Source organism: Cydia fagiglandana, chromosome Z (genome assembly GCF_963556715.1).
Source record: "Cydia fagiglandana chromosome Z, ilCydFagi1.1, whole genome shotgun sequence".
Taxonomy (NCBI): Eukaryota; Metazoa; Arthropoda; class Insecta; order Lepidoptera; family Tortricidae; genus Cydia; species Cydia fagiglandana.
In genome coordinates, this window is record NC_085959.1 from 21,618,547 (window position 1) to 21,640,106 (window position 21,560).

Sequence of the window (21,560 nt, forward strand, 5' to 3'; positions counted from 1 at the left end):
GGTGATTTCGGTATACTGCCCTCTTATTTTAATTAGGTATTTTTTAATAATATTTCTTGCTTGTCTATTCGTCCGTCCTTCTATAAGTTTTAGTAATTCCTTTGAAAATCTATTCAAGATGCTCGGTAAGATGCAGTTCCACACTCTCTGCCTGTATACATTGTCATATATTGTTTGGTTATTGTCAGGAGAAGTTTCTTATGACAGAAAAAAAATAAGAAAGTTGCGCGGAACATTAGAAAATTTAAGAAAACTAAACTTCCATATTAACTTTGATGACATGGATAACATGTTTCTTGCGTGAGCTTCTGCGGAGAACTGACGACCGACGCCGATATCGGAGGCGTGTGGAGGCACTAGGAACGTTCGATTTATCGCACAGTCGGACTGCACAGTTTTATCGCAACGATTTATCGTTACGTATGTAGCCGGCATTAGACGTGGCCCCTGCGGCCGCACGACATCAATCTTCTCATAAAAAAAGCATTCGCTGGTCAACCAAACTGTGTAAAAAAGGCCTTAGTCGGGGTGTAAGAAAAAGAAACCAAAATTCTATTACAGTCGCCATCAGATATATCGGAGCGACCAATGTGCTCACAAATATCTGAACTCGCCTTTATTGTCAGGGAGTTAGGCCAAGCGCGCACCACGATTTTAATTTTTGCGACACGATTTTAGAATCGCGCTGTAATATATCGCAGAAAATTCACAGCGCGCACTGCGATAAAAAGTCGACGATTTGTTCATTCTCGACATGGATTTCGTACCAGTCGCTTGTCGTGAAACAATATGCAATCGCTGTATGACTTTGAGTATTTATGCCATAAACGTGATCTACTTCTAATTCTATAATTAAACGATCAACATCTAGCGTCTTATCTTGTAACTCCATTGGAGAAGCAGGTTCCGATATGTTGACGCTTGGAGAGCGAAATGCCGACTGAGGTCCGGGGTGCGATTTTATTATCGCAGTGCGCGCGGGGCCATACAACTCCATATGCTGCAATTGACTTTGCGACAATCGCGTCGCGAGCAGTCGCGGAAAAATGTGACAAATCACAATTTTAAAATCGCTGCGATTTTTTTGTCGCATATGCGCGCACTGCCATATAAACACATACGTTACATTTTTGCGACTAAATTATCGCGCGACAAAAAGTCGTGGTGCGCGCTTGGCGTTAGAGCGCGTGCTCAGATATTGTGAACACCTTGGCCGCTCCGATATATCTGATGGCGACTGTACACCCCGCCCGACTAAACTTAGTTGACATTGAACCAACCTTGGACCGTCGAAAGCTTGGTCGCCAGAGCTGTGTAGTACGGGCTTTATTCTCATTGAATGAACAGAAAAATATAGTTGCATTCCGTCAAATTCGCTGCCAATGTCAAAATAAACGTCAAACTTAATTTGCTGTGCTGTTTGTCCTTTTGTGAATTTCAGCAGTAGCTATAGATTTTTCTGTGCGAGTTTCGCATGTGTTAAGTGAGTTTTTGTCCATATAAGTTTATATCATTTACATTTTGTCTATCTTAACAAATTAACTGCAATCGTGTGCTATGTTCCTTCTTTTTAAATTTATATCAAACAAAATGGATTGGTAACCTCATAACTTCTAGATTCTTCGAATGTTATAAATTTATTGTATTCTTTATTACTGTTTAGAAAGTATTAGTTATATTCTGTATCCAAAATTTTTATTGCTATCGTCAATAATCGTCTGTTAAAATTCGTGAGTGCAGCTTTGGTCTCTTGCACAGTATTATATAATGAAGTCAAGTACGCTACTTCTATTCCTTATATCTACCTACAAGAAAAGAAATGCACACATTAACATGTTAAATTTCAAAATCTATCAATCAATCAATATTAAAAATCAATGTCAATCAATTATTAATGTTATCAATTTTAAAAGATCTTTATTCAAATTGAGATATATTAGAGTTAGACCGTAAAAAGTCTGCAGCGATTTTGATAGCCCACGCAGTGCAAGTGTCATTTTAAACGTCAAACTGCTATGAAATTATGACATATAAATAACACTTACACTGCATGGGCTATCTAATCCCCTGCAGAGTTTTATTGGTGCGACTATAGGGAAACTACTTTTATTGTTACAGTTATATGGCGATACTCAAGTTCCTGAAAAGGAACCTAGTGAGCATCTCATTCCCGACTCTCACTGCAACTCTTATCTGGCTGGACTACAGTCACACCAAGCAGTGGAAAGCCTTGCAGAAACAAAACTAAAATGGCATTGTTTGGCATCACAACCCGCTATGTCTGGTTTGCAGTTCCATTAACCGGCTTCTTGATTGGCAAGTTTGTGGACGACCAGGAGACGTTGAGAATGACCAACTTCAGAGACAAGTCTTGTTTGTATGGTCCCAACCACAAGGAATGTGACCCACCGTCATGGCCCTGAACTGTCTCTGAAATATGTAGCTTAATGTACTTGTATCAAATATAGTGTGTTTAAAGTAAGTTTGCATTATTTATTTCTAAGTATTATTTTTACTTCTATTTCATTGTAAACAGTTTTGTGAATAACGCTTATTTTTAGGCTTAAACTCGAGCCTTCAAGATTCGTAAGTCTTGAAGACTCAACTATATTTGAGAATTGTATTTATTTTATGCATATGGATGTAAGAAATCGTTGAGGCATTAAGCCTCGAGAGTCTTAAGGGTTCGAGTCTTTAAGTCTCGAAATGAGCATATTCACAACACTAATTGTAAACCATAATTACATATCATGTAATCTAAACCCTCACAGGCAGGCACGACTCTTACTCTCCTGCCATGCTTTCAGGTTCTAGGTCTCCAGGTCAATTCTGAAAGGTGTGAGTTTTCCCCCTGCAGTGCTGAGTCCCGTGTGTCTTTCCCTTCTTTTAGTAGTTTGCTCCCCATACTCAATGAGATACCGTACTGTGCTCAGTCTTTTGCTTTATTGGGCTCCAATTTGTTTTGAGGTGATTTCTGAAGATTTCAAATGAGAATTCTTCTTTTGATTTTTTTGTTTATTTAATTGAACAACATATGCAAGTTTACAGTACTAGACTAAAGTACTTACATATTAGACGGTACCTATGGAATTATAAATTAAGCTTTATTTCGAATTCAAACACTATTAATTTTATACAGATTGTGTGTCAAATTTCATTTAATTGCAACACTATTATTGTTGAGATACAGCTTAACATGCCTCACGACAACACCTAGTGGGTTTTTACAGACAGACAGACGAACAGCAAAGTGATCCCAAAATGGTTCCATTTTTTCCCTTTGAGGAAACCTAAAAATTGTTGATATTTATTGGTTTTTAGTTTTGCAAAGAATACCTCATCCCTCATTTTGAGTTTACATAAGAATATGATTTTCTCTGCCTGTGCTCCACTGACGAAACGACTCTTGCCAAATTTTGCAATTGGTTTTGTTACTATTTGATACTAGGGTTGCCAGATAGAAAGGCGCTAATATCGGGAAACAATATCTATTTTTCGGGATTTAGGGGCTTAATTCGGGAAAAAAAAACATTCATATTAAAGTGATTATATTAAAAACAACGATATTTTACATTATTGGCACTACGTCAGTTCGCTTGCTCGGCGACAGTTCGGAACTTGAAATTGTTGTTTTATAACGTGAAGCTGTTTTTCGGGACAAGTTTCACTTTGTCGGGAATCGGGAACACATGCTAAAAATCGGGAGAATCCCGCCAAATCCCGACCATCTGGCAACCCTAGGTAGTACTATTAATTATTCTGTGGTTATACCAAAAAAAGTCTGTAACGACTTTGATAGTATAGGTACGCAGTGCAACTATCACACAGTCACACACAGAATCGTTGTAGTGTCCGGTGAAAGGGTAGATTTAATAACCTCTTAAGCCACATCTTGTAGAGCTAGACCAAGAAGACTCTGCAACGATTTTGATTAGAGATGCACCGGATATCCGGTTACTATCCGGTATCTGGCCTATCCGGCCATTATTTTACTATTCGGCCGAATACTGGATAGTGACCTACTATCCGGCCGGATACCGGATAGTAACATTGCTTGATTTCAGAGTAAACCAATTGGATTTAAGAAACAGACACGGTCATATTCGTACCTGTTTATTATTTTAAAACAATTTAATCATTCCACTGACTTGCACGTGCACTCATTTCGTATCTAGAAATGAGTCCGCGCGAACGTTTACTAGGAAACAGGTCAAATCTGCAGAATGCGTACCTGAAAAACAAAAATGTAGGTATAGTTCCGCTGGCCGAATATTCGGCGGCCGGATACCAGACATCTGGCCGATGTTTAGGACGAATATCCGGTATCCGGCCAAACAACTATCTGTTACATCTCTAATTTTGAAACTTCTATGGAATTATGACGTTATAAATAACACTAGATAGCACTGCGTATGCTATCAAAATCGTTGTAGACTTTTCTTGGTCTAACCGGTTAAAGGACATTCCAGACGGAATGATCAAACGACCGATTGGATTAGAAATAGTAAAAAAAAAATTGGCATCAATCTCCAATTTAATCCATAATTTTAGATTTATGGTGATATTTTCTTAGCACAATAACGCACCTCGATTGTATTAGTTGGTATCAGTAATATCGGTTATAATCGGTACTAGTCGAAATCGATGAGCCAACTTGGCGTTTGAGACGAATTCACGGTTGGCAACGGAAGGTCCCGAATTCTATTCTAACTTGATTCCAAATGTGTAGTATGAGGCTTGCATTGCGCAAACCTGTGACCTGTGGGGTACTACTAAATACTACTCTCGTCACTCCCACTGGGAAAGAAACCTACAGGAGTTTGCTGTTTATTAGAAAAAAAACTGTAAATAGCGTCATTGTCTTGCTCAACATTAACATCTCTTCTTTATTCTTGTTTTTTTTTTCAATCTCATTTCTGTAATTTTCTTTTCCTTTTTGTTTTCGGTGGTGACGTGGCCCAAAAAGTAGTATTAAGCCCCCTCCAGACTATGTGCGTGAATCGCGCCGCTACGTCGCGGAGCGAACATAATATATCACGAAGTTGACGTATGACTCCACACTCGCACACTTCACGGCGATTTCGCAGTTTGGTTTGCGGCAAGATGGCGGAAAAGCATCAGCTGATCGAGTTTAACTGTTAGTTATCTATGGCATCATACGTGATTTAGCTGTTTTTCCCTTTTGTTTTCTTGTGAAACCGTAAAATATAGCTGCTTAATATAATATAATCATAATTTAATTCATATTTATCTTGCCACAGAGGAGCCAAAATATTGTGTAATGTGGAGTCTTACAAGTTCGCGCTTCGCGTCTCCTTTGACGCGGGCCGAAATACCGACAAAAAACGGAGAACAAGGCGCGAAGGCGTGAACAATCTGCGAAATCGACGCCACACTTGCGTTCGCGGCTTCGCCCGCGATTCACGCGCATAGTCTGGAGGGCGCTTTATGCCGGCTACATACGTAACGATAAATCGTTGCGATAAAACTGTGCAGTCCGACTGTGCAGATAAATCGAACCGTGTGTATGACAAATCGTTACGATAAATCGTTGATCGGTGGCAGTTGCAAATTATATCAGAAAAATCGTTGTCGAAACGAACTGCACAGTTTTATCGTTGCGTGTGGATGGCGATCGGTCATTTCGGCAGTACTTCACGTAGCTTGCTTGTGTGCGCACGTTCGTTCCTCAAGTAAATAATGAAAAATGTAATGAAAAATATAAAAATGAATCCATATTTCTCTTGGTCACATCATCACGCGTGAACGGCTGGACCAATTTCGCAAATTCTTTTTGTCTTAAAGTTGGTCAAGCAAAAAATAAATAAATTTAAATTTAAACTGTTTATTTCAGTAAAATATGCACATCATTATAATATCAAGTTATAAGTTATAATATCATATAATATCATGTCTTAACTACTAATCTTAACTTTAAAAGATTTTTTGAGTTAAGGAGTCTTATTTTAAATATTTATATATAATTAATATTTTTTATAGGTACATAATAGCATAATAGGTCATATAATTCGGTGATTTCGGTATACTGCCCTCTTATTTTAATTAGGTATTTTTTAATAATATTTCTTGCTTGTCTATTCGTCCGTCCTTCTATAAGTTTTAGTAATTCCTTTGAAAATCTATTCAAGATGCTCGGTAAGATGCAGTTCCACACTCTCTGCCTGTATACATTGTCATATATTGTTTGGTTATTGTCAGGAGAAGTTTCTTATGACAGAAAAAAAATAAGAAAGTTGCGCGGAACATTAGAAAATTTAAGAAAACTAAACTTCCATATTAACTTTGATGACATGGATAACATGTTTCTTGCGTGAGCTTCTGCGGAGAACTGACGACCGACGCCGATATCGGAGGCGTGTGGAGGCACTAGGAACGTTCGATTTATCGCACAGTCGGACTGCACAGTTTTATCGCAACGATTTATCGTTACGTATGTAGCCGGCATTAGACGTGGCCCCTGCGGCCGCACGACATCAATCTTCTCATAAAAAAAGCATTCGCTGGTCAACCAAACTGTGTAAAAAAGGCCTTAGTCGGGGTGTAAGAAAAAGAAACCAAAATTCTATTACAGTCGCCATCAGATATATCGGAGCGACCAATGTGCTCACAAATATCTGAACTCGCCTTTATTGTCAGGGAGTTAGGCCAAGCGCGCACCACGATTTTAATTTTTGCGACACGATTTTAGAATCGCGCTGTAATATATCGCAGAAAATTCACAGCGCGCACTGCGATAAAAAGTCGACGATTTGTTCATTCTCGACATGGATTTCGTACCAGTCGCTTGTCGTGAAACAATATGCAATCGCTGTATGACTTTGAGTATTTATGCCATAAACGTGATCTACTTCTAATTCTATAATTAAACGATCAACATCTAGCGTCTTATCTTGTAACTCCATTGGAGAAGCAGGTTCCGATATGTTGACGCTTGGAGAGCGAAATGCCGACTGAGGTCCGGGGTGCGATTTTATTATCGCAGTGCGCGCGGGGCCATACAACTCCATATGCTGCAATTGACTTTGCGACAATCGCGTCGCGAGCAGTCGCGGAAAAATGTGACAAATCACAATTTTAAAATCGCTGCGATTTTTTTGTCGCATATGCGCGCACTGCCATATAAACACATACGTTACATTTTTGCGACTAAATTATCGCGCGACAAAAAGTCGTGGTGCGCGCTTGGCGTTAGAGCGCGTGCTCAGATATTGTGAACACCTTGGCCGCTCCGATATATCTGATGGCGACTGTACACCCCGCCCGACTAAACTTAGTTGACATTGAACCAACCTTGGACCGTCGAAAGCTTGGTCGCCAGAGCTGTGTAGTACGGGCTTTATTCTCATTGAATGAACAGAAAAATATAGTTGCATTCCGTCAAATTCGCTGCCAATGTCAAAATAAACGTCAAACTTAATTTGCTGTGCTGTTTGTCCTTTTGTGAATTTCAGCAGTAGCTATAGATTTTTCTGTGCGAGTTTCGCATGTGTTAAGTGAGTTTTTGTCCATATAAGTTTATATCATTTACATTTTGTCTATCTTAACAAATTAACTGCAATCGTGTGCTATGTTCCTTCTTTTTAAATTTATATCAAACAAAATGGATTGGTAACCTCATAACTTCTAGATTCTTCGAATGTTATAAATTTATTGTATTCTTTATTACTGTTTAGAAAGTATTAGTTATATTCTGTATCCAAAATTTTTATTGCTATCGTCAATAATCGTCTGTTAAAATTCGTGAGTGCAGCTTTGGTCTCTTGCACAGTATTATATAATGAAGTCAAGTACGCTACTTCTATTCCTTATATCTACCTACAAGAAAAGAAATGCACACATTAACATGTTAAATTTCAAAATCTATCAATCAATCAATATTAAAAATCAATGTCAATCAATTATTAATGTTATCAATTTTAAAAGATCTTTATTCAAATTGAGATATATTAGAGTTAGACCGTAAAAAGTCTGCAGCGATTTTGATAGCCCACGCAGTGCAAGTGTCATTTTAAACGTCAAACTGCTATGAAATTATGACATATAAATAACACTTACACTGCATGGGCTATCTAATCCCCTGCAGAGTTTTATTGGTGCGACTATAGGGAAACTACTTTTATTGTTACAGTTATATGGCGATACTCAAGTTCCTGAAAAGGAACCTAGTGAGCATCTCATTCCCGACTCTCACTGCAACTCTTATCTGGCTGGACTACAGTCACACCAAGCAGTGGAAAGCCTTGCAGAAACAAAACTAAAATGGCATTGTTTGGCATCACAACCCGCTATGTCTGGTTTGCAGTTCCATTAACCGGCTTCTTGATTGGCAAGTTTGTGGACGACCAGGAGACGTTGAGAATGACCAACTTCAGAGACAAGTCTTGTTTGTATGGTCCCAACCACAAGGAATGTGACCCACCGTCATGGCCCTGAACTGTCTCTGAAATATGTAGCTTAATGTACTTGTATCAAATATAGTGTGTTTAAAGTAAGTTTGCATTATTTATTTCTAAGTATTATTTTTACTTCTATTTCATTGTAAACAGTTTTGTGAATAACGCTTATTTTTAGGCTTAAACTCGAGCCTTCAAGATTCGTAAGTCTTGAAGACTCAACTATATTTGAGAATTGTATTTATTTTATGCATATGGATGTAAGAAATCGTTGAGGCATTAAGCCTCGAGAGTCTTAAGGGTTCGAGTCTTTAAGTCTCGAAATGAGCATATTCACAACACTAATTGTAAACCATAATTACATATCATGTAATCTAAACCCTCACAGGCAGGCACGACTCTTACTCTCCTGCCATGCTTTCAGGTTCTAGGTCTCCAGGTCAATTCTGAAAGGTGTGAGTTTTCCCCCTGCAGTGCTGAGTCCCGTGTGTCTTTCCCTTCTTTTAGTAGTTTGCTCCCCATACTCAATGAGATACCGTACTGTGCTCAGTCTTTTGCTTTATTGGGCTCCAATTTGTTTTGAGGTGATTTCTGAAGATTTCAAATGAGAATTCTTCTTTTGATTTTTTTGTTTATTTAATTGAACAACATATGCAAGTTTACAGTACTAGACTAAAGTACTTACATATTAGACGGTACCTATGGAATTATAAATTAAGCTTTATTTCGAATTCAAACACTATTAATTTTATACAGATTGTGTGTCAAATTTCATTTAATTGCAACACTATTATTGTTGAGATACAGCTTAACATGCCTCACGACAACACCTAGTGGGTTTTTACAGACAGACAGACGAACAGCAAAGTGATCCCAAAATGGTTCCATTTTTTCCCTTTGAGGAAACCTAAAAATTGTTGATATTTATTGGTTTTTAGTTTTGCAAAGAATACCTCATCCCTCATTTTGAGTTTACATAAGAATATGATTTTCTCTGCCTGTGCTCCACTGACGAAACGACTCTTGCCAAATTTTGCAATTGGTTTTGTTACTATTTGATACTAGGGTTGCCAGATAGAAAGGCGCTAATATCGGGAAACAATATCTATTTTTCGGGATTTAGGGGCTTAATTCGGGAAAAAAAAAACATTCATATTAAAGTGATTATATTAAAAACAACGATATTTTACATTATTGGCACTACGTCAGTTCGCTTGCTCGGCGACAGTTCGGAACTTGAAATTGTTGTTTTATAACGTGAAGCTGTTTTTCGGGACAAGTTTCACTTTGTCGGGAATCGGGAACACATGCTAAAAATCGGGAGAATCCCGCCAAATCCCGACCATCTGGCAACCCTAGGTAGTACTATTAATTATTCTGTGGTTATACCAAAAAAAGTCTGTAACGACTTTGATAGTATAGGTACGCAGTGCAACTATCACACAGTCACACACAGAATCGTTGTAGTGTCCGGTGAAAGGGTAGATTTAATAACCTCTTAAGCCACATCTTGTAGAGCTAGACCAAGAAGACTCTGCAACGATTTTGATTAGAGATGCACCGGATATCCGGTTACTATCCGGTATCTGGCCTATCCGGCCATTATTTTACTATTCGGCCGAATACTGGATAGTGACCTACTATCCGGCCGGATACCGGATAGTAACATTGCTTGATTTCAGAGTAAACCAATTGGATTTAAGAAACAGACACGGTCATATTCGTACCTGTTTATTATTTTAAAACAATTTAATCATTCCACTGACTTGCACGTGCACTCATTTCGTATCTAGAAATGAGTCCGCGCGAACGTTTACTAGGAAACAGGTCAAATCTGCAGAATGCGTACCTGAAAAACAAAAATGTAGGTATAGTTCCGCTGGCCGAATATTCGGCGGCCGGATACCAGACATCTGGCCGATGTTTAGGACGAATATCCGGTATCCGGCCAAACAACTATCTGTTACATCTCTAATTTTGAAACTTCTATGGAATTATGACGTTATAAATAACACTAGATAGCACTGCGTATGCTATCAAAATCGTTGTAGACTTTTCTTGGTCTAACCGGTTAAAGGACATTCCAGACGGAATGATCAAACGACCGATTGGATTAGAAATAGTAAAAAAAAAATTGGCATCAATCTCCAATTTAATCCATAATTTTAGATTTATGGTGATATTTTCTTAGCACAATAACGCACCTCGATTGTATTAGTTGGTATCAGTAATATCGGTTATAATCGGTACTAGTCGAAATCGATGAGCCAACTTGGCGTTTGAGACGAATTCACGGTTGGCAACGGAAGGTCCCGAATTCTATTCTAACTTGATTCCAAATGTGTAGTATGAGGCTTGCATTGCGCAAACCTGTGACCTGTGGGGTACTACTAAATACTACTCTCGTCACTCCCACTGGGAAAGAAACCTACAGGAGTTTGCTGTTTATTAGAAAAAAAACTGTAAATAGCGTCATTGTCTTGCTCAACATTAACATCTCTTCTTTATTCTTGTTTTTTTTTTCAATCTCATTTCTGTAATTTTCTTTTCCTTTTTGTTTTCGGTGGTGACGTGGCCCAAAAAGTAGTATTAAGCCCCCTCCAGACTATGTGCGTGAATCGCGCCGCTACGTCGCGGAGCGAACATAATATATCACGAAGTTGACGTATGACTCCACACTCGCACACTTCACGGCGATTTCGCAGTTTGGTTTGCGGCAAGATGGCGGAAAAGCATCAGCTGATCGAGTTTAACTGTTAGTTATCTATGGCATCATACGTGATTTAGCTGTTTTTCCCTTTTGTTTTCTTGTGAAACCGTAAAATATAGCTGCTTAATATAATATAATCATAATTTAATTCATATTTATCTTGCCACAGAGGAGCCAAAATATTGTGTAATGTGGAGTCTTACAAGTTCGCGCTTCGCGTCTCCTTTGACGCGGGCCGAAATACCGACAAAAAACGGAGAACAAGGCGCGAAGGCGTGAACAATCTGCGAAATCGACGCCACACTTGCGTTCGCGGCTTCGCCCGCGATTCACGCGCATAGTCTGGAGGGCGCTTTATGCCGGCTACATACGTAACGATAAATCGTTGCGATAAAACTGTGCAGTCCGACTGTGCAGATAAATCGAACCGTGTGTATGACAAATCGTTACGATAAATCGTTGATCGGTGGCAGTTGCAAATTATATCAGAAAAATCGTTGTCGAAACGAACTGCACAGTTTTATCGTTGCGTGTGGATGGCGATCGGTCATTTCGGCAGTACTTCACGTAGCTTGCTTGTGTGCGCACGTTCGTTCCTCAAGTAAATAATGAAAAATGTAATGAAAAATATAAAAATGAATCCATATTTCTCTTGGTCACATCATCACGCGTGAACGGCTGGACCAATTTCGCAAATTCTTTTTGTCTTAAAGTTGGTCAAGCAAAAAATAAATAAATTTAAATTTAAACTGTTTATTTCAGTAAAATATGCACATCATTATAATATCAAGTTATAAGTTATAATATCATATAATATCATGTCTTAACTACTAATCTTAACTTTAAAAGATTTTTTGAGTTAAGGAGTCTTATTTTAAATATTTATATATAATTAATATTTTTTATAGGTACATAATAGCATAATAGGTCATATAATTCGGTGATTTCGGTATACTGCCCTCTTATTTTAATTAGGTATTTTTTAATAATATTTCTTGCTTGTCTATTCGTCCGTCCTTCTATAAGTTTTAGTAATTCCTTTGAAAATCTATTCAAGATGCTCGGTAAGATGCAGTTCCACACTCTCTGCCTGTATACATTGTCATATATTGTTTGGTTATTGTCAGGAGAAGTTTCTTATGACAGAAAAAAAATAAGAAAGTTGCGCGGAACATTAGAAAATTTAAGAAAACTAAACTTCCATATTAACTTTGATGACATGGATAACATGTTTCTTGCGTGAGCTTCTGCGGAGAACTGACGACCGACGCCGATATCGGAGGCGTGTGGAGGCACTAGGAACGTTCGATTTATCGCACAGTCGGACTGCACAGTTTTATCGCAACGATTTATCGTTACGTATGTAGCCGGCATTAGACGTGGCCCCTGCGGCCGCACGACATCAATCTTCTCATAAAAAAAGCATTCGCTGGTCAACCAAACTGTGTAAAAAAGGCCTTAGTCGGGGTGTAAGAAAAAGAAACCAAAATTCTATTACAGTCGCCATCAGATATATCGGAGCGACCAATGTGCTCACAAATATCTGAACTCGCCTTTATTGTCAGGGAGTTAGGCCAAGCGCGCACCACGATTTTAATTTTTGCGACACGATTTTAGAATCGCGCTGTAATATATCGCAGAAAATTCACAGCGCGCACTGCGATAAAAAGTCGACGATTTGTTCATTCTCGACATGGATTTCGTACCAGTCGCTTGTCGTGAAACAATATGCAATCGCTGTATGACTTTGAGTATTTATGCCATAAACGTGATCTACTTCTAATTCTATAATTAAACGATCAACATCTAGCGTCTTATCTTGTAACTCCATTGGAGAAGCAGGTTCCGATATGTTGACGCTTGGAGAGCGAAATGCCGACTGAGGTCCGGGGTGCGATTTTATTATCGCAGTGCGCGCGGGGCCATACAACTCCATATGCTGCAATTGACTTTGCGACAATCGCGTCGCGAGCAGTCGCGGAAAAATGTGACAAATCACAATTTTAAAATCGCTGCGATTTTTTTGTCGCATATGCGCGCACTGCCATATAAACACATACGTTACATTTTTGCGACTAAATTATCGCGCGACAAAAAGTCGTGGTGCGCGCTTGGCGTTAGAGCGCGTGCTCAGATATTGTGAACACCTTGGCCGCTCCGATATATCTGATGGCGACTGTACACCCCGCCCGACTAAACTTAGTTGACATTGAACCAACCTTGGACCGTCGAAAGCTTGGTCGCCAGAGCTGTGTAGTACGGGCTTTATTCTCATTGAATGAACAGAAAAATATAGTTGCATTCCGTCAAATTCGCTGCCAATGTCAAAATAAACGTCAAACTTAATTTGCTGTGCTGTTTGTCCTTTTGTGAATTTCAGCAGTAGCTATAGATTTTTCTGTGCGAGTTTCGCATGTGTTAAGTGAGTTTTTGTCCATATAAGTTTATATCATTTACATTTTGTCTATCTTAACAAATTAACTGCAATCGTGTGCTATGTTCCTTCTTTTTAAATTTATATCAAACAAAATGGATTGGTAACCTCATAACTTCTAGATTCTTCGAATGTTATAAATTTATTGTATTCTTTATTACTGTTTAGAAAGTATTAGTTATATTCTGTATCCAAAATTTTTATTGCTATCGTCAATAATCGTCTGTTAAAATTCGTGAGTGCAGCTTTGGTCTCTTGCACAGTATTATATAATGAAGTCAAGTACGCTACTTCTATTCCTTATATCTACCTACAAGAAAAGAAATGCACACATTAACATGTTAAATTTCAAAATCTATCAATCAATCAATATTAAAAATCAATGTCAATCAATTATTAATGTTATCAATTTTAAAAGATCTTTATTCAAATTGAGATATATTAGAGTTAGACCGTAAAAAGTCTGCAGCGATTTTGATAGCCCACGCAGTGCAAGTGTCATTTTAAACGTCAAACTGCTATGAAATTATGACATATAAATAACACTTACACTGCATGGGCTATCTAATCCCCTGCAGAGTTTTATTGGTGCGACTATAGGGAAACTACTTTTATTGTTACAGTTATATGGCGATACTCAAGTTCCTGAAAAGGAACCTAGTGAGCATCTCATTCCCGACTCTCACTGCAACTCTTATCTGGCTGGACTACAGTCACACCAAGCAGTGGAAAGCCTTGCAGAAACAAAACTAAAATGGCATTGTTTGGCATCACAACCCGCTATGTCTGGTTTGCAGTTCCATTAACCGGCTTCTTGATTGGCAAGTTTGTGGACGACCAGGAGACGTTGAGAATGACCAACTTCAGAGACAAGTCTTGTTTGTATGGTCCCAACCACAAGGAATGTGACCCACCGTCATGGCCCTGAACTGTCTCTGAAATATGTAGCTTAATGTACTTGTATCAAATATAGTGTGTTTAAAGTAAGTTTGCATTATTTATTTCTAAGTATTATTTTTACTTCTATTTCATTGTAAACAGTTTTGTGAATAACGCTTATTTTTAGGCTTAAACTCGAGCCTTCAAGATTCGTAAGTCTTGAAGACTCAACTATATTTGAGAATTGTATTTATTTTATGCATATGGATGTAAGAAATCGTTGAGGCATTAAGCCTCGAGAGTCTTAAGGGTTCGAGTCTTTAAGTCTCGAAATGAGCATATTCACAACACTAATTGTAAACCATAATTACATATCATGTAATCTAAACCCTCACAGGCAGGCACGACTCTTACTCTCCTGCCATGCTTTCAGGTTCTAGGTCTCCAGGTCAATTCTGAAAGGTGTGAGTTTTCCCCCTGCAGTGCTGAGTCCCGTGTGTCTTTCCCTTCTTTTAGTAGTTTGCTCCCCATACTCAATGAGATACCGTACTGTGCTCAGTCTTTTGCTTTATTGGGCTCCAATTTGTTTTGAGGTGATTTCTGAAGATTTCAAATGAGAATTCTTCTTTTGATTTTTTTGTTTATTTAATTGAACAACATATGCAAGTTTACAGTACTAGACTAAAGTACTTACATATTAGACGGTACCTATGGAATTATAAATTAAGCTTTATTTCGAATTCAAACACTATTAATTTTATACAGATTGTGTGTCAAATTTCATTTAATTGCAACACTATTATTGTTGAGATACAGCTTAACATGCCTCACGACAACACCTAGTGGGTTTTTACAGACAGACAGACGAACAGCAAAGTGATCCCAAAATGGTTCCATTTTTTCCCTTTGAGGAAACCTAAAAATTGTTGATATTTATTGGTTTTTAGTTTTGCAAAGAATACCTCATCCCTCATTTTGAGTTTACATAAGAATATGATTTTCTCTGCCTGTGCTCCACTGACGAAACGACTCTTGCCAAATTTTGCAATTGGTTTTGTTACTATTTGATACTAGGGTTGCCAGATAGAAAGGCGCTAATATCGGGAAACAATATCTATTTTTCGGGATTTAGGGGCTTAATTCGGGAAAAAAAAAACATTCATATTAAAGTGATTATATTAAAAACAACGATATTTTACATTATTGGCACTACGTCAGTTCGCTTGCTCGGCGACAGTTCGGAACTTGAAATTGTTGTTTTATAACGTGAAGCTGTTTTTCGGGACAAGTTTCACTTTGTCGGGAATCGGGAACACATGCTAAAAATCGGGAGAATCCCGCCAAATCCCGACCATCTGGCAACCCTATTTGATACCTAACTTCTTGTCTGACTACCTATTATAATAAGGATACTATGAGAGAAGTTTTAGTTATATTTTATAGAGTTATAGTTTTAGTTATGTGTTTTTCTGCTCTATCTTGCCCGATTGTGGTCGAACCCACCATTTTTGACCAACACACATACTAAATAGGTGGATAGGAGAAAATGTTTTGTGTGTATGAGCGAGTCCATGGGGCTGTTCATAAATTACGTCATCTATTTTTGACCCCCGCCCCTAAAAATCATGCTTCGAATGACCCCTTTTCCTCCTTGGTACGTCATGCTGCCGTCATCCGATGTCCAGACCCCCCCCACCCCCAACAATTTGAAATGACGTAATTTATGAATAGCCCCCATGGCCTGGATGATTTACAGTAAGATACGATTATTGGCTAGAAATTTTTGCGATGCCCTTAGGTAACGTTTAGTTGCAACCTATATTGTTTGTTTGTTTTTTTTTTTACAAAGGGTTTTTGAGATTTGCTTTTTCAAATTAAAACACTTAGTGGGTCTCAATTACTTTTTAATAAATACATAATAAAAATATAATGACAATGAAACAAGTCGTAAAAGCTACTTTACAACCTACTAAACCATTAATAGTTGGGAAACAGAATGTCCCTATATTTGTATTAATTACATACACTTTTTGGCCATTGAATACCACACAATAATCAGGGGTGCCCATAAACCAAGTCCAAAGAATACCGCAAAGAAAACTGTTGCTGCAAATCTGAAATTAAAAGTATTACCTATAAGTGCCAACATGAAGACTGTACACGATAAAATTTGACCATGATAAGTAGAGATAAACCTTTTAAATGAATGTGCATTTTCAAGCGGCACTTTTTTTTAAATAATTTGTGGATATCAAAAAATACGCACATAGAATAATGGAAGGTTGCCTGTGATATTAAGCATTAACATGCCTATTCCACAGAATAAATAATAGTACTTGGTACCTATACTCCACCGAGACTATTTTTTTTTGTCTAGCGTCGTCTTTACCAGTTTTCTGGTTTTTGAACATACATATCTGATTTCAGGCCTGGGCACACCGGTTGCGTGTGCGTGACGTGCACGTGCGCGTGCGGCGTTGTAGTATACAGATCCTTATGAGAGACGGCACACCGCTTGCGTGACGTGTGCGTGTGCAGCTCCAACATTTTTGCGCACGCACACGTGCACGTCACGCACACGCAAGCCGGTGTGCACAGGCCTTTTAAATTTTAATTAGATAATCCAAATTATACCTTATTACTTATTACATTCATCATCATCATCATCATTTCAGCCTATATACGTCCCACTGCTGAGCACAGGCCTCATCTCATGCGCAAGAGGGCTTGGGCTATAGTTAGGGTTGCCAGATCGAAAGGCGCTAATATCGGGAAATAATATCTATTTTTCGGGATTTTGGGACTTAATTCGGGAAAAAAAAAATACATTCATATTAAAGTGATTATATTAAAAACAACGATATTTTACATTATTGGCACTACGTCAGCTCGCTTGCTCGGCGACAGTTCGGAACTTGAAATTATTGTTTTATAACGTGAAGCTGTTTTTCGGGACAAGTTCCACTTTGTCGGGAATCGGGAACACATGCTAAAAATCGGGAGAATCCCGCCAAATCCCGACCATCTGGCAACCCTAGCTATAGTCCCCACGCTAGCCCAATGCGGATTGGGGACTTCACATACACCTATGAATTTCTTCGCAGATGTATGCAGGTTTCCTCACGATGATTTCCTTCACCGAAAAGCTAGTGGTAAATATCAAATGATATTTCGTACATAAGTTCCGAAAAACTCATTGGTACGAGCGAGGATTTGAACCCGCGACCTCCGGATTGAAAGTCAGACATCATATCCCCTCGGCCACCACTGCTCCTTATTACATTATCTTTTCGCAATAGGTAACATTTGTCTAATTGACTTCACATTGTCAAGCCTCTAGATAGACTACGTCAGTCGATATTGTAGCTGCTAGAGACACCATGAGCGTGGCATTTGTAAAAACTCACTAAACGTATTAAAAAAAACTTCATTTTACATGCGGTCAAGTACACATTTCCTTGGTAGAGTTGGGTTTCATTCAGCCCGCCTGGGAGTACTGTAGCAATTATAATCACTATTAACTGCAGCCAGCTGCGAGAAATGTACAGTCGACGTCTAAGATATCTTTAACACATTCAGCGCCAAGAACCCGACTGTCCGATACCTATACTGTCGTTGCGACTACGCGCTCCATACGGCAAAGGCGTGGCTACGCGCTACGAGCGTAACTCGTAGCACTTAGTGGCACTTGTGTTAAATTTCAGGCCTTAACTTTATTATAAAGAAGGTGCAATAGTGTAAAACATATCTTTGACGTCAACTGTACGTATATATGTCGGCGGCCGATCGTAACATCAGGCAGATCGTAATGTTCCTGTGTAATGTTTTGACGATAGTCACATTAAACCAATATTATAGGTAGGATAGGTTCGTTAGGTTGCTTCAGATGCCCGAAGGGCCAACTGCCCAGAATTAGTACGCGGGGCTCCGTCGACTCAGGGAACGAGTCAAAGATTTTCACGTTTCACGATATGCCTAGGAATCTCACAATATGCCTGATCTTACGATCGACCGCCAACATATAAACAAACGTTCTTGATTCCTGTCTTAATAATAATGAATCGCTCCTTACTGTTCTTATCTTACCGAGTCTTAATTTTAAAGGGCATGTTATCGAACGGTTGTGGAGGAGTTTCGCTATGTCGCCTCACGCTCATAACTGGCGGTCCGTTTGTGATCTTCACGAGTCTTCTGCAGCATGTCGCACCTCCAACAAGGGAACGAAGGCCTAAACGAGAGAACATTTGCAACAAATAATATACTTATACTTTTTCAGACGTAGGTAGTCTCCAAATCTGACAAGCTCAAATCGAGTTGCTGTCGGTTAGGCATCTGTCAGTTTTACAATTTTAGTGTTCATAGTTAATACAATTGTAGCGTGCCAGTATTGCAGTAGTCGTGAAGGTCAATAAATAGGGTCATGACCAAGTCATGACCAAAGTCATGACATACCCGACGAGTTGCTTGGCCGCCAGGCTAACGCTCATGATTTTATATTTATACTTGTTTGTAAAAGTAGATTACTTGTCCTTTGACAAAAAAATAATACATTTTAGTGTAAATAGTCAACCAATTCGTGCTCAACAGCTCCGTACATTAGGTATGTAGGTACAGTGAGCAGCAGAAATAACAGAGCGGGCGAGGCGTTCAAAATGATCTTGACGCGACGTTATTGTTAAGAGAATAAGAACGTGTCATCATTATTTTGAACACCGCCCGCTTAGCAATTTCTGCTGCTGACTGTAGGTACCTACTCCGGTTATCAAAAGTTAATGTAGGTACAATAAAAACATTTGGAAATACAGAGCGCCATCTTTTTGAGTTGTTTAAATCGGGGGCACGATTTTGAGTTTACATAATACCTATATATATCTTTGTTTTACAGTTATACCTACCGATTCAGATCTAGATATATAAAATAATATGAGCGAATACCTTATCGAATCTGTAACTAATTCACTACGCCATCTTACTACAAACAATAAAATTAAACTTAAATATAAAAAAAAACCCTATGAAGTTAATCGTTAGATGGCGTTATCTGGGGTGATAGCGTTGGTTGAAGTCAGCTCTTTTTATTTCACTCACCGATTGAAGAGAGGGCGCTAGTGGTTCTAAACCACCGATCAGGAGATTAGGCGAAATTCTTATATATGTACATACTTGAATAGAAAAATAACTGATTTGCAAGACCGAAGTGATCCCATAAGTGTTCCGTAAACAAAGTTTTGTACGGAACACTAAAAATATTAAAGGGAGAGAAGATAACTAACTCATATATTAATACTAATAAGTGATAAATGAGGAGTGTCTTTTCAAAAGGGCTTATTTTTTATGGTGTTTAGAGGAGCTTAGATAAGAGCCCTGAACAGAACCTTATAAACCAGTTTTCGGATTACTACACGGTAGTACTATTAGTTATTCTGTGTTACTACACTTACTACCTGATTACCGACATCCCGTACATGGTGGCCATAAAATAAGTGCATTACCGTTGCCAGAGAGGATTTGGGATTATACTGAGCAACTTTTACTACGGGACCAACGCCGCAATCGCGAAAAAAAAATTTAACATCCCACAGAAAATGGACCAGCCAAAATGTAAGAAACAGCCAAATTTTTCGCGATTTCGGGGTTGGTCCCATAGTAAAAGTTGCTCAGTATAATCCGTAAACCTTCCTGGCAACGGTAATGCACTTATCTTTGGCCACCCTGTGTATGTGTAGGTGCATGTGGTGTGAGCGAAAGCGCTGCGAAGTTAGTTAGGTACCTACTTACGAGAGTTCGTTAGGAAGTATTCTGTTAACGATCGTGTAGGTAGGTAGTAGCTGAGGGTCTACCGCAAACCACGTTCGACGTGTTGCCTTCCTGTCACACTTACGAACGAATTAACAAGTGCGATAGAGAGGCAACATGTCAAACGTGGTTCACGGTAGGCCCTCTGTAGACTAATTAGCTGGCTAATTTAACAAGTTGGCTGCGACAGAGATACCTAGTCGATAAAATATAATTTTGCCGGGAATAGTGAAAAATACTTAGAACGAAAAATAAAAAATTGGTATTTTATTTCTTTTATTCATTTCCAAATACAATAACATCTATACAATGCGTTTTCTACGTCTAAAGACTTATTATATCGACACATGCAATAAATTAATATTTAAATTAAAATATTAAATAAAACTCAACGTGAATAAATTAATTTTGAAATACAGCTATTGACTTCGAAATTGATCACAAATTAGGTAACTAGTTCTTTATAACAGTATACAATACTAGATTAAAGTAAAACGATCATTCGCGCTCTTACGTTCACTTATGATTCTCTACTGACAAACTACTGATGATAAATCAGTCAATCACATTTATTTGAATAGATATTACAAAATAAAATAGTTTCTTTTTATTTGAATAGATGAATTCGGTGTACCATATTAACATGTATTTATTTGTAATAGCGGCCACAGAAACAAAATAAAAAATGAAAAACTTCTATGAATATTTCAACAGTCTGGCTATCACGGCTGATGAGATACAGCCCTGGTGACAGACAGACGGACAGTGGAGTCTTAGGGTCCCGTTTTTACCCTTTGGGTACAGAACCCTAAAAAATTATAACGTATTTTTGGGCCATGCTTGTTATGTAGGTACTTATACTCATAGTACTTACCTACGACTTCATTAGTTAGTGCTATTTGATATCTAGGTAGAGTAGGTGTTAGATTAACCTTCGTTAGTTGACGTTACTTTTGTGTAAAAAGGACTGATACTTTTCATTTTCGATCTGCTGCCATAATATTAACTGCTGCTTACTACAATCACGCCTTTGATTTTGAGCATTTTATTGCCTTTGGTAACATTGCACATATACTACTACTTTACAATTTTAACTGTTTTAAAACATATAAAAGTGATATTCGACAACTTGTTATAAAGCAGTTTTAACGTGAAAATTGCCTCCATAATACAACTGCTCGCTAGCTAAGTAATGCCTTCGCTCAAGGTCCGGTTGACGCTGTGCGCTGCGTAGGTACTAGTGTGCTGAACTGCGTACTTTGGTGCGTTAGCGTCTAGTTAGCGTCAAATAAAATAAATTGTCCTCTGATACAATTTGACGCTGTAC

The 21,560-nt window shown here is 38.4% G+C and overlaps 1 protein-coding gene and 1 long non-coding RNA gene across 2 annotated transcripts; one reads left to right on the forward strand and one right to left on the reverse strand.

The window, feature by feature from the left end:
* Positions 1-1,345: 1,345 nt before the first annotated feature.
* LOC134679220 (uncharacterized) lies at positions 1,346-2,482 on the forward strand. The gene is made up of 2 exons (XM_063538107.1): positions 1,346-1,483; positions 2,119-2,482. Exon 2 carries the CDS (start codon positions 2,250-2,252, stop codon positions 2,421-2,423), a length of 174 nt encoding a protein of 57 aa, XP_063394177.1. The 5' UTR covers positions 1,346-1,483; positions 2,119-2,249; the 3' UTR covers positions 2,424-2,482.
* A 13,842-nt stretch (positions 2,483-16,324) lies between these two features.
* Positions 16,325-18,755, reverse strand: LOC134678874 (uncharacterized). Its single transcript, XR_010100256.1, has 2 exons — positions 18,524-18,755; positions 16,325-16,551 (listed from the first exon to the last, which is right to left on the reverse strand). It is a non-coding gene; the product is annotated as an uncharacterized LOC134678874 (long non-coding RNA).
* Positions 18,756-21,560: the final 2,805 nt, after the last annotated feature.